At 41.6% G+C, this 14,693-nt stretch overlaps 1 protein-coding gene across 1 annotated transcript in view; it reads left to right on the forward strand.

Moving 5' to 3' along the window:
- The window catches only part of TTC27 (tetratricopeptide repeat domain 27), a 1,165,789-nt gene that overhangs the window by 996,823 nt on the left and 154,273 nt on the right, over positions 1-14,693 (forward strand). Inside the window, exon 13 of the mRNA XM_069234695.1 lies at positions 7,870-8,097. Coding sequence (XP_069090796.1) covers positions 7,870-8,097 — 228 coding nt within the window. The remainder of the gene's footprint in view (positions 1-7,869; positions 8,098-14,693) is intronic.

The following is a 14,693-nucleotide window of genomic DNA, read 5'->3' on the forward strand; positions in this document are numbered from 1 at the left end:
CACCTGGGGCGGCTCCTTTGCAGTGCTGAAGTACTATCGTTTTATTTTTCAGCTGTGCAGGGAGGGGCGGGCTGGGCCATTACTAGGGGGTAGAGGGGAGTGAAGTGCACTTAAGTGTGCATGTGTGTTTGGCTGGCCATCTTTGGCCGGCCAAACGCACATGCGCACTTAGATTTCTCCAACCCGGCTGTGTTAAACAGCTGGATTGGAGAAACTGCACAGACTCCCATGCAGTGTCTGAGCGGCAGACCAAGCGCTCAGACCAATCCTGACTCTGCTCTCATGCCAGTTTTAGCATGAGAGCAGTGCCAGGAATGCATGCGGAGCCTGTGCTGGTGTCCCAGGGACTCCTGGGACACCAGAAGAGCAGAGGAGCGAAGCGGCAGTGACTGGAACTGTACGTTTAAAAAAAATATACAGGGAGTGCAGAATTATTAGGCAAGTTGTATTTTTGAGGATTAATTTTATTATTGAACAACAACCATGTTCTCAATGAACCCAAAAAACTCATTAATATCAAAGCTGAATATTTTTGGAAGTAGTTTTTAGTTTGTTTTTAGTTTTAGCTATGTTAGGGGGATTTATGTGTGTGCAGGTGACTATTACTGTGCATAATTATTAGGCAACTCAACAAAAAAAAATATATACCCATTTCAATTATCTATTATTACCAGTGAAACCAATATAACATCTCAACATTCACAAATATACATTTCTGACATTCAAAAACAAAACAAAAAAAAATCAGTGACCAATATAGCCACCTTTCTTTGCAAGGACACTCAAAAGCCTGCCATCCATGGATTCTGTCAGTGTTTTGATCTGTTCACCATCAACATTGCGTGCAGCAGCAACCACAGCCTCCCAGACACTGTTCAGAGAGGTGTACTGTTTTCCCTCCTTGTAAATCTCACATTTGATGATGGACCACAGGTTCTCAATGGGGTTCAGATCAGGTGAACAAGGAGGCCATGTCATTAGATTTCCTTCTTTTATACCCTTTCTTGCCAGCCACGCTGTGGAGTACTTGGACGCGTGTGATGGAGCATTGTCCTGCATGAAAATCATGTTTTTCTTGAAGGATGCAGACTTCTTCCTGTACCACTGCTTGAAGAAGGTGTCTTCCAGGAACTGGCAGTAGAACTGGGAGTTGAGCTTGACTCCATCCTCAACCCAAAAAAGGCCCCACAAGCTCATCTTTGATGATACCAGCCCAAACCAGTACTCCACCTCCACCTTGCTGGCGTCTGAGTCGGACTGGAGCTCTCTGCCCTTTACCAATCCAGCCACGGGCCCATCCATCTGGCCCATCAAGACTCACTCTCATTTCATCAGTCCATAAAACCTTAGAAAAATCAGTCTTGAGATATTTCTTGGCCCAGTCTTGACGTTTCAGCTTGTGTGTCTTGTTCAGTGGTGGTCGTCTTTCAGCCTTTCTTACCTTGGCCATGTCTCTGAGTATTGCACACCTTGTGCTTTTGGGCACTCCAGTGATGTTGCAGCTCTGAAATATGGCCAAACTGGTGGCAAGTGGCATCGTGGCAGCTGCACGCTTGACTTTTCTCAGTTCATGGGCAGTTACTTTGCGCCTTGGTTTTTCCACACGCTTCTTGCGACCCTGTTGACTATTTTGAATGAAACGCTTGATTGTTCGATGATCACGCTTCAGAAGCTTTGCAATTTTAAGAGTGCTGCATCCCTCTGCAAGATATCTCACTATTTTTGACTTTTCTGAGCCTGTTAAGTCCTTCTTTTGACCCATTTTGCCAAAGGAAAGGAAGTTGCCTAATAATTATGCACACCTGATATAGGGTGTTGATGTCATTAGACCACACCCCTTCTCATTACAGAGATGCACATCACCTAATATGCTTAATTGGTAGTAGGCTTTCGAGCCTATACAGCTTGGAGTAAGACAACATGCATAAAGAGGATGATGTGGTCAAAATACTAATTTGCCTAATAATTCTGCACTCCCTGTATATTTCCCCACCTACATGTCAGTCACACACACACCCCTCCCCTTTCCCCTCCCCCCACTGCTCCATCCCTCCTGAGATTTGTAGCAGCCACTGCGGCTTTTCACTTCTGCTGCCCCCTACTGAATCACTAAAGTAAGTCAGGGACCAATTACTAAGCAAATTCTACAATTCCAATCTCAAAACATTAAACAAAAATACCGAAACTACGCATCCAACAAATACACAACCTATGTAATTTTTCATTTTTTTCAAAAACATAAGCAAAAATCTAAATTTTAATGAGAAGATTGGGGATTTCCAGAATGAGTTTTTAGTTTTTAAAAGATGAAATAATTTGCTAAACTTTGCCTGTTTTGTTCTCATAAATGGCTCTCTTTTTGTCAACACACAGCAGTGCTTCCATTGAAGCCACAAATCATCCATACTAGATTCCGTTTGCTTTGCTTGCGCTGCTCCCAGGAATCAAAATAAAGATACCAACTTCATTTTTAACCTTCAGTTGCAAACTCCTTCATATTAAGAGTATTTTAAAATGTTCAGTTTTGCTTTTTTAGTATGTATATTCTGCTAATACTATTTAATTTTCTAGTCACGAACCCTCAGATCAGACTGGTGGACTCTCAGGACTGCTCGGACCCCAGGTTAAGAAACGCTGCCGTAGACATTAAGCTTTCTGAAATATTGCTCGAATAAGACCATTTAAGTTATAAATTCAAAACATTTATATTTGTATATTATGGTGTTCTCTGCAGGAGACTGGCTTTTTCAAAACAAACTATAGTGAGACGGATAGTTTTTTGCAGGGCTAGCTCTAGGGTGGTGAGACAGGTTCAGCCGCTCTTATTTAAAAACCCCGCACTACAGAGTTCCTTATGCCTTCCTGCAGTTTTCAGGCAACAATAACAAATGTCAAGATAACTGGTGACTAATGTTCCTGCTAGAGAGTTTTGTCTAGTGGCACTTTCCACTCATGATGCTGTAGTGCAGAGGGTTAATATCCCTGGTGCAAAGAATGTGTACCACTCAAATCACTGTACTGTATTTTATGTGGCTAGTTCAGTATGTTCCTGATTTTGTCACATAGATCCCTTTCCAGTTCATAAGTTACAACCCTAATATAGCACATTGAGGTGTGAACTGTCATCAGAGAGATGCATGCGAGCTGCATGGTAGAAGTTACAATGTTGTTTTTCCCGTTTGTCACTGTCCTAATGTTGCTACAAAAGGGTTCATTTAGGAAGGTTCTTATTAGTAAATCTAATCACTGTGGTATGATTCAGTTCCTGAGTTTGTGCTTCTCCAGACCAGACACTCTTAATATATAACCTAATGGTATCTGTGACTCCTACACCTTGTAATATTAATTGTCTGATGTAACATTTCCTGTGGACTGATTTACAGAAGTATGATTGATTGACTCTGTATGATGTGTTTATGATATAAGTTGCTCTGACACTCTACACTGATATGAGTAGCGCTATAAAACAAACTAACTGCATTTGAGAGACTGGCTATGGAAAGATTAAGGTCACTGTTGCAGCATTGCAGTGAGGGAATCAGTGGAAAAGGTCGTCTTTGTGGGGGGCGTCAATAAAAACATGTTTCTCTGGGCACCACCAGCGCTAAAGCCAGTCCTGGTTTCTTGCATAATCACTTGCCACCAAAATCCTAAATAAAAACTGTCAAAGCAGCTACTCCAGCCCTGATGCCAGTATGTTCAGATTCCAGATATTTTTGGGAAGTGGCAGCCTGGAGACGAGTACATCATACCTTTGCCGAGAGTTACTTCATAGACTTTGAGCAAATATTTGGGTAGACCAGGCCTCTTTGCGCATATAATTTGCTCGGTAATAATGTTACCCACCTCTGTTGCAAGGGTTTTAGTCATAAGCTGATAAAGTCAGAGATTCATTGGCTGTATTTCCTTCAAAACGAACTGCCTCCTGAAAGGGCTGCCTGTCTCTGCAGTTCCTTGAAGTTGCAGAGTCGAATAGATACACCTATTAGAGGCTACATTTCCCTTTATTTAGGAGGTTTAAAAAGGGTGTAATTCCGTAGTGTAATCAGACAAATTTTTGTGGTGTCTTCTTGGCTAATTGGATTTACGTTTTACAGTCACAAAAATATATAGCAAATATTATCTCTTAAAGGTGTGTTTTCTCTGTAAAATTATCTTTAAAAATAGTGTTTGAGAATTCCATATGTGAGGCGAGATATTGTACTGTTAATGGATTCAGAGAGAATATCCATGACAAATAACTAGTATTAAACGAAAGCAGTAGTGGCTGGTGACATTTCAAAGTGGTGGGGCGTACAAATTGGGGATTAATTACACGCAGCGAGTGAGTCTGGATGACATAAGAGCGTTCAACCCATGAATCATTCACTGAATCATCCCCCATTAATTCATCTATGTTTCCATCATTCATCTGTTCATGCATCCAACCATCATCGATCCTTCTAGAGGCTCTCCCATTCACTCATCCTCTCACCCAACCATCTATGTATTAAAATCACTAAAAAATCGTCCATACATTTGTCCATCATATGGAGCATTCATCCATCAGATATACATCTACTCATCCTTCTGGATACACTCGCCTGTAACTCTTCCATTCACCCATCCCATCTATGAATCCTTTAACCAGAGGATACAGCCATCCATCCATCCATCCATCTTGATCAAAGTACATTTGCTTGCGTGTATTTGAACCAGTTTCTCAAATACTCTGTTTGCCAGACAAGCGGAAACACAGTATGGCTTTGTAACTTGATCCCAGTGAATTTCCTTTGTAATCTCAATTCATTTTTTAATTAATTTGCTGGTGCTCAAGTGCGTCCATCTAGTTAGAAGGTATATTTTGGAGGTGTGTCATTAGCAGTAATTGCTTCCATATACATCAATGCTGGATGGGCGTGTCTTCCTTGATGTAAAGCAATTCAGGTTAACAAGGAGCATATTAAATTGGCTTCACTTCTTAATCCCAGAATAGGTTAAACTTTATCTGCGAGAGAAAAATCGACAGCAACTGAAAGCGGGCTGCAAATGCTGAGCCTAACACGTGCTGTAATTCTGATTTCCAATTCATCCACACTTTAAATTGTTGAAATGTGTTTCCTAATCTGATCAAAAAGAAGTTTGCCCATCTAATCTTGTGCGCACCGCAATCCTTTTCCAGCTACTCCCAGAATGAGGTGGGGCCATGGAGACTTGTTCCCACTCCACCCTGTGACGATGGGCTACAGTGTTACACAGCCTCGCTCATTGACAGCCAGCTTTGGAAACCGAGGGCTTACATTTAAAGTGCCCAGGCTGTTTTCTTTGACCGAAGCTTCAGTGTGTCATAAGGGGCAGTGCCTTACAGTGTTGTAGGCTGCCAGAGGCCAGGGCTGAGATCAGGTAAGCCCTATAAATCCTGTGACGGTCGGCACATGCGCTGCCGCACAAGTGCCTTTTGAAAGTGCCTGGTTTTGCCTGACCCTCGCGCAGAGCGAGGGTCACACTGTTTGAAGTTTAAAAGCATTAAACATTTGTAATGAGATAGCCATTGATGCAGAAATTGGAGCGGGGGCGGAGCCCTGCCGCCCTAATCAAGAAACCACCCCTGAACGAAAGTAACTGTACCTTTTTTTTTTTAAAATAATCTGAGAACTAGATTTGGTGGTTCGTTTAAGAAATATGTTGAGAGGGAGGAAACATTTGCAACCAATGGAGAACATTCTCTATTTTGCAACCTCCGAGATCCACCCATCTTGTGCTTCTGCCAAAAGCAGTCTCAAAAGCACTATTTTGCATTGGTTTACTTTAAGCTCTGTAACTGGGCGTGCAGGTAAACTGGGTGTATCAAATTAGGTATAAAAATATGGGCGAGTAAATTATAGTGCAAACATGTTTTGCGTTCCACAGTAAAGCGGAATACTGCCTGCTAGTAAGTGCTCCCAAGAAGTGTTACACCTACCTTACTCCCCACTGTAGGGCATGAAGTGTGCAGCAAAAGAGGACTGCATCATTGGTAAATCCCATGATGATAACCAAACTGGGACATTGCAAGAGTGTGGCCTTCCCTCTATCTCGCTCCAGTATGCGTGAATGCGGTGAAAGCACACATACCGAAGAACAGCAGGCAGCTATCTTTGGAGAGCGGATTGTTCACTTGGGAAAGAAGTATTATGGAAAAGGGAAATTATCTGATAGGCCGGGGAGAGAAAGTCGGGTTCCATGGAGGGAAGACTAGATTGGCCTGAATGGTAGAAAGATTAAGGCTAACTGAACACAGTAAAGGGAGAATCAGACCGACATATTGGGGTGAGTTGGGGATTCGGTCCCTGACAAAAACAAGCATTAGCAAAGCCAGTAGGTGTTGCTTATGACAACCGTTGGCTTTGCCTGTGATTTTTAGGCATAGTGTACAGCATCTGGGCAGCTGTGCTGCATAGCTAAAAAAAAAAAAAAGGTAAGGATGTGGAAGCTGCATCATTTTGTTGGCATGCACATGTATTCAGTACGCAGGCATGTGTCTACAAAGGACACAGGTTTTTGTTTTCTTTTTATTTACCTATTTAGGGTGGATGGGTAAATAAAAAAAATACCTAGTTCAAAAGCGTGAAAAACCTAGTATGAAAGCGCTTTCCTAAAAATAAAAATAAAATTGATGAGCAGGTTGTGGAGGGGAGAAAGTGTGAAACAACACTGCAGACGTGGGTAGAAGCACCAGAAGAGAGAGAGAGAGAACGCGGGCAAAGGGAGATAGAAACACACGTGTGAAAGAGAGCTACTTGGAGTGCTGAGTACAAACACATGGGCGAGGGATAGCAACATGGAGTGCAGGGGAGAAAGCTGGAAAATACATGCAGTAATGCAGTGTTTAACAAGAAAAAAGTAGTTTTCTAAGCGTGAGTAGAAGCATAGAAACTTGCCAGTCAAAGAGATGGTAAAGAGTCTGTGCCCCAGAGGAGAAACACGCACAAGATTGCCAGGATGAAACAAGGGAAACCATCAAATAGAAAGCAAGTTAATAAGGATAACAGTAAAGCAAATAAGTGGTAGGCAATGGGTGGCCCTGAAACCCCCATATATTCTTGTTAAGTGCACAGTGTGTCTTTTTCAACTAGGCAACTTTTGCTATGTGGTAGACTGAACCTGAATAAGGAGAGCAGATTTTATACACAGAGGAGACTACAGTAAAAGACATATTTGTGCAGAGCAGGAGAAATAAGAGTGATATTGTGCTGTGCAGACATTTGAGATATTTATTTTACAATATAGATACCCACAATTTTCTGAAAAGGATTCAAAAGGCAGGTCTTTGAAATCTGTATTGTTCTGGATCACATACATTATTGGTTTTCCATATTGATCAATGCTACATCTACTAATGGAAAAACAAGCGTGCATTGTTTCTGCTCAGTAAATGAAGACTACAGCCTATTATTTACTTGCACAAGCTTATAATCTTGTTTGGATACCTTTATACAAAGTTTTTGTACAGTGTAAAAAACAAGATCTCTGTTCCTCTACACACCCTCGAATGGAACTTCGTTTTAAGCTTCTGAGGTTTACAACTGCGTCTTTTCAGAGATTACGCACCTGATAGGTTTTAACACATCAGTCGATGGAAGTCATTTGTGTACAGCTATAAAAAAAAATCCAACTGTTTATTGTGAACAAGGCTTGATACAGAAGTATAACGGTTAGTTTGTTCCACATTTTCCAAAGCTCGAGTGAAAATTGAAAATCTGTATTCTCTGTGGTTTTTAAATCTTATCGGGAAGAGTTTCTCTGTAGAGTTCTAGGAACAAATCATGACATGTTTTGTGCTGACTTTTGCAAACGAGTTGGTTTCTCTTGGGTGGGAATGAAAAAAAACTGCATTTCATGTATTTTTAGGCAGAAGAAATCCTCAGACGGGAGATAGAGAAAAAGGAGACCCCCAGCTTGTACTGCCTGCTTGGTGATGTGATGAAAGAACATGAGTACTATGATAAGGCCTGGGATCTCTCCAAGCATCGCAGTGCCAGGGCCCAGCGCTGCAAAGGCCTCCTCCATCTTCGCAACAAGGAATTCAGAGAGTGTGTGGAGTGCTTTGAAAGATCTGTCAAGATCAACCCTATGCAGGTAAACATTGACCTCAATCAGAAGTAGTTGTCATCCTTCAGGATATTCTTTACCACCCCTAGTCCATGCGGTTAACCTGTTTGGCTGTCAGTGACTAGTCTGAGATTACTTTTAAATGAGCAGCAATATCTTTTGTATAATCTGCCAATGAAGGGACTATATGAAAACGTATGAAATAGTAAAATTAGTAATAATGTTCCTGTTGTGCTCATATTGACCTGCAGTTGATTATTGTGCTATTTCTTATTAGGTTGATGCATCCTTCATTCCCACTAATGTCTTCCATTGCATTAACAGGCTTACAATTGCGAACTAAGACAGACTTATTATGTTCACCGAACTGTCAACTGTGCGTTACAAGTGATTGAGTTATTCTGCTTTGCATACTGTAGGGTGACAAATAATGTCTCCAGTTGCACAAAACACAACGTTGTTACAGGAGATTCATTTCTTTCAGTACTGCTTGATCAAAAGCCCTCACATTAAAACCAAAGTTTGCAGTTGCTGTTGTTTATATTGCAGAGTACATTTCTTCTGAATTGTGACATATTTATTGGCCCTTGATTTCATTCAAGCGCAAGACCTTCTCTCCAATGCTTTTCCCTCCTACCTCCCGTGGTTTTTGCAGTTCACTATTTAAAAACTGACAATAGAAGTGTTAAATAAAGGGAAGCAGCCTTAACCACGAGTCGTGGACAACGAAAGCTGAACAACTCTTTAGTCAACCACAACTTCCTTGTTTGGTGCCTTAACCATGCATGTGCTTAACCTCACACATGCGTGGTTAAGGCACAGAAGAAGGGAGTCGGCTGAGGAGGCCGATGTGATCAGGTAAGTGTGGTGGGACTGGGGCTGTTTTACGGGCAGGGGTGGAGGGTTCGGGGTATTTTTAGTTTTAGGGGCGGGTTATTTTTAGTTTTAGGGGTGCTTTAGGGGTGGGGGAGAGGGGTCGGGGTATTTTTAGTTGCGGGGTGGGGGGTCGGGGTATTTTTAGTTTTAGGGAGTGTGGAGTTGGGGTGGTTTAGGGGTGGAGGAGGGGGGAGTCGGGTATTTTTAGTTGCGGGGTGGGGGGTTGGGGTATTTTTAGTTTTAGGGGGTGGGGGGTCGGGGTGGTTTAGGGCTGGAGGGGGGGTGTTGCATTTTTAGTTTTAGGGGCTGGGGTGGGGGGGTTGAGGTACTTTAGGTTTTAGGGGCAGGGGTTTGGGGTCCGGGGAATTTTTACTTTTTGGGGGTGGGGTGTTGGGGTACTTTAGGTTTTCTGGGCAAGGTGGGGTTTGGGGTGGTTTTAGGTTTTAGGGACGGGGTGGGGGTTGCAGTAATTTTAGGGGCGGGGTTTGGGTGGTTTTAGGTTTAAAGGGGGGGGTTTGGGGTGGTTTTAGGGGCGTGGTGGGGCATCGCAGTAATTTTAAGGCGTGGGGTGTTGGGGTGGTTTTAGGTTTCAGGGGGGTCGGGGTAATTTTAGAGGTGGGGTGGGGGGATCGGGTGGTTTTAGGGGCTGGGGTGGGAGGCCGCAGTAATTTTTAGGGGTGGGGGGCCAGAGGGGTCGCATGCTGGAACCATGCATGCCATTCACTAATGCCTTTACCATGAATGTCTTTACAACGAAAAATCTTTGTTAATTCATTTGTTGTAAAGGCATTAATGGTAACAACGCAGTCGTTGTTCCGACCCCGTTGTTTAGGCATGCGTGGTTCCAGCATGCGTTGTTGCGTCATACATTCTTAAACAAAACATGCTCTCTTTAGCACTTGGCAAAACCCTTCAACTATCATATATGTTAAAGTAAATAATGTTCTTATGAAAGGATCGTAGTAATTCGCTTTGCCATAAATTTGTAAAGTGCCCTGTTAAACTGTGATAAAGTATGAAGTGTGTTAATACATTGTGTGCATATATTCATGTTGTACATATGTTGTTGTTAAACGTTCAACCCTTCATTCACTGTTGGGTCTATTTTGTTTTGCTTTCAACCTTGCTGTACCCACTATTTCACATATTGCATTTTTCATTTTACTGTATTTTTTATAACTGCATATATGTCCTATGCTTACTTCTGCTAGCTACAGTTGTTTTCTGTAAAACGTTTGGAGACACATGGGCCTTGTATGCTGTATTTAAAACTTCTAAATTTAATAGATAACTATGTATATGTTTAAATCTTAATAATTATGGTGGGTAAGTGTACTAACCCTACAATGCGCACAGTTACATTGTTGATGCGTGGCCCAAACCTGGCACATTTAATCACAAGAGAGGGCTCACATTTGCAATGACTTGGAAAGCACTACGTTTAAGATACACTTTCTCTTCATCTTCTTGAAAGTACTTTTTAGAGAAGGTACTTTAAAATCCCATAGATGAGTCTCTAGGTAAAGTGTATTTACATTGTGTAAGGTGTGCGCAGCTTCAACATCCAGAAACATTTTAATGGGTATGTACTTTTTTTTAGGATGCATCATCACAGCCTTAATTCTTTACTGGCAGTTTTCAGTCTGTCTTCCAGTCTCAAGCTCCAGATCTCTTGCTACTCAAAAGTTGTTTTATCTTTTTCCTTTCTCATACTTTAGGTCACATTACTTTCATCTTCGTTCTTTCTATATATACTTTTATTGGATTTAGCTTAAGATATCATTTGATGTCATTGTTTCTTCCCATGTTCCACCCACATCTCGTGCCACGAGAGGGGCAAAATTATCTATCAATTTTGGCCATTTTGTCTTTTGTGGAGACATTATTTTTCCTCCTTGACTTATTTCCAAACCTAGAACAGCCCCTTATCATAATTTCTTAGCCATCTGCCCTGTGCGTGCCAAGGACTGAGCACACAGCTCTTTTTAAAAATATCCTATCTCATGCATTCCATGGGACAGAGAGCATACACGCAGATGGAGTAAATTCTGTTTATTAATCTCTCCTCACTTTTTTCTTACACATTCTCCTTGTTGGGTTTGAAATCAATTGCTGTCAATTATCCTACAATATATAGTTTCCCCAAGTCATTATTGTTGACTTTGCTTTCAATTATATCCTTTCTGGTTACCTAACAAAACAAGTAGGTCAGGCGTAACTTCTTACTTGATAAAAATAAAGGTCCTGTGTAGAAATGTGTGATCTCTGTTTTTCGGTCTGTCATGATAGGATTTTGGTTCTCTGTAAAGCCACTAAAAATTATTATAGACTAGATTCCATGGGCTCTCTCTGTTCCTCTGATCGATCTGATGTTTACAATAATTTCAGCAGGACACTCCTGTTTCAGTCTCAAAATATATGGTTCATGTTCAGGCAGATTATGCATTTAATTAATGGAAGAAACTCTCATGCTTTCTTACTAGTTACTGATGTATCAATTCTTCCATCTAAGACCGCTGAAATCTAAATTAAATTTGCTGTTAAATCAAAAATGCCAGCTACTATTCTGTTAGCCCAGATTATTACTGCCGGGAGCCATAATTGTGACATTCTGAAGTTAAAAGACACAATTTTGCGTTAGTCATGGAACCGAAACACTCAACCTTTCACCAATGATGGTGAATATCCAAAATAAGGAAATGTCAAAGATAAACTGTCCATAACTCAAGAGGGAGTAATACTGCAAGGTTTGAGAATTCTGATTCCGGACAGTCTCCCACAGAAAATAACTGAAGTGGCTCACAAAGAACATTGTGGTATTGTTGCCACAAAAAGAGCTCTTCGAGACAGAGTTAGGTTTCCATATTTGAGAGGGTTGAAAAATAACTCAAAGCCTACCATCTATGCAACTGTCTTTCTACAAAAGCTATCAACTTTTTCAATCCACTTGATAATGAACATCACCAGATGGTGATTGTGGACAAAAACTCATGTTTTCTGTTAGTGGAAGATCTCTCATCCACAACTCGCAAACAAGTCATTGAGAGACTAGAAGGCATGTTTCCAACATGGGTCGTTCCAGCAATTTTAAAGTCTGATAATGGCCCACTTTTTAACAGCGAAAAATTCAAAGAATTCCTGGAGCATCTAAATATAAATCTTCCAAAGAGTACACCTTTGTTGCCGCAGGCCAACTGACTCATTGAGCGTTTTATAAGTATGTTAAAGAAAGCAGTATAGTGTGCAAATCTTGAGAAGCCCAGTTTGAAAACTGTATTAAATTGTACCCTACGAACCTATCGTTCAACAACTCACTCGGCCACAGGTGAAAGTCCTGCGACTTTGATATTCAAGAGAGCAATGACAACCAAGTTACCTCAATGGAATAACAAGAGAGAAAGAAATTAGAATACCATTCAAGGGACCACTGCCTGCCCTGAAAAAAAACCGAAACTAAAGGTTTCGTTTTTTTTTAAGTGCAGCTCGTTTTCCTTTAAGGAAAACGGGCTACACTTAAAAAAAAAAAAAAACTGCTTTATTTAAAGCAGTCACGAACACGGAGGTCTGCTGACTACAGCAGGCCTCCATGTTTGCGAGTGCCTTGACTCGCTATGGGGCCGCAATTTGCGACCCACCTCATGAATATTCATGAGGTGGGTCATTGCGACCCCATAGCGAGTCGCAGTCGGTGTCTGAGACACCGTACTGCATTACATTTTGCAAGTTGCAAATAGCGAGTCGCTATGACTCGCTATTTGCAAGTCGCAAAATGTTTCTTTTCTACATCTGGCCCTAAGCAACAGAACCATATGTAAAGGAAACTTTACCTCATTTAAATTCTGTGGACCCATCAAAATGGGGCTCTTGGTGATGTAGACCTGACTCTTCTGGCTTCTCCTTGTCATCAGATTCAGGCCTCTGCATTATAGCCTTCCCTCGCCCGCCAAATCACCTCGCATGCACCCTCTTTTCTCCTAATAACTCAGCTGTTGCCTCAGCGTCCACCTACGACTGTGTATCCTAACAGCAACATAGAGCTTATCACTACCCACAAAGAGGCAGCCTCAACTGAGCAAATTACACCAGGTATTTCAGTGGGCAAAGGAGTTCGGAGTGCACTAGTCGATGCTACAGAGAGCCTCTCCCCATACCACACCCTCACACCAATTAGCAGGGCGTTGGCCCCTGGTTTTCATGATGTGTATAGCAATTCACTATAGTGACAACCATAGCACGAACATGATACCTGCAGACTTTTTAGCTGTAAGGAGGTCTCTAAGACCACCACCACTTAAGGGGTGTGCTCCTATGAAAAGACCTGCCAGTAGTTCTTCCCAAAAAAATGCACAGGAAAGGGCTTAGTACTTAGTACTATGAGTGGAGAGAAGTGACCTTGTCGTCTTCATTTGTGCCTGGCGAATCCAGCTCCTGCAGGAGAGCTCCTACTTATATTGTTTTCTGCTGTTGTTAACTCTGTTTTGGAATCAACCTCTTCCTTGCAGACACTAGAGAGTTTATTGGAGAGAACACCAATAATTATATCTGATCACTCTCAAGCAGCTGTGAGCTGGTCAATGCAGACCAAAATAAATCAGAAGCTCCGAGCTTCTCGAAATCTGAAACCTGTTTATTATGAAAAAATAAGCCAAGTAAGCGGTATTGCAGCACAGAGAAAACTCACTACAGCTAATGGGCCTGCGATGCTAACTCCTTCCTCAATTTTCCTACTTTTATATGTTTCCTTCGCATAGGCAACAGAATAAAAGTTCATGTGATATAAGAGTAAACTTAGATTGTGGGTAATGTTCTTTCTCCGTTGGCTTGAAGAAGCAACAACTAAAATTGGAATACTTGCAACAGAAGACTAGTAGTCTTAGAAAGATAACGTACCTTCCAGGTAGGAAATACTGCAACAATCAGTATTGATAAGCATCTGAGGAGCTGCTCACAGCTAAATATGCTTACTCTCAGCAATTTGGTTGAAACTGTTTAGGGAAAAACACCCATGAAGATGACTGAGAGAAAAACTCGTCTCAAACTGTTATGATACTGTTGATCCTGCTGGGGCATCTCAGAACGAACATTAGGAGATAATAGGCCTCTTCATATAAAACCGAATCCTCTGTTCCTCTACTATGCTTTCTGATTCTTTGAAACTTCACACCTACTTGTGAATTCACCATCTTAAATCAAAATTCACTGCTACTTGTGGTTAATTCACCATCTGAAACTCACCTCATACAAAGCAAAGATGCTAATTTTCCTCTGTCTCACCATAGTCAGTTCTGGATGCAATCAAACAAACCCGAAAGCCAGAGCAGCAGGGCATGATGCTGCCACAGTTGAAATTTATCAAGTATTTTCCCTCGCGTTCACCCCTGTGCTCCTGTAGTTGGTATCTGAAATGTGTAGGACCACCCCGCCCCCCCAGATTTAGAACTCAGTTATAAATCAGGGAACCTCCCCAGTTACCCGCATCTGATCCTGTCACAACTCTGCTTAATGCGCATGTTACATTGTATGTATTCATCCTGACTAAAGATTATGGTCATGGGTAAACAAATAATTACAAGCAATATAGTCAAACTCGTCACCATCAATTTGGTCACAATCGACGCTCCAGATGGAGGCTGCAGGGTTTGAATCGATTGCTGGTGTTACAAGGGTTCATGAGAATGCCAGTCTATCCACATAAAAGTTTCTCCCTCTCATTGAAAATAATTTTCTAATTGTAAGAGCTGAAGTTA

This window comes from Pleurodeles waltl, chromosome 5 (assembly GCF_031143425.1).
Source record: "Pleurodeles waltl isolate 20211129_DDA chromosome 5, aPleWal1.hap1.20221129, whole genome shotgun sequence".
Lineage (NCBI taxonomy): Eukaryota > Metazoa > Chordata > Amphibia > Caudata > Salamandridae > Pleurodeles > Pleurodeles waltl.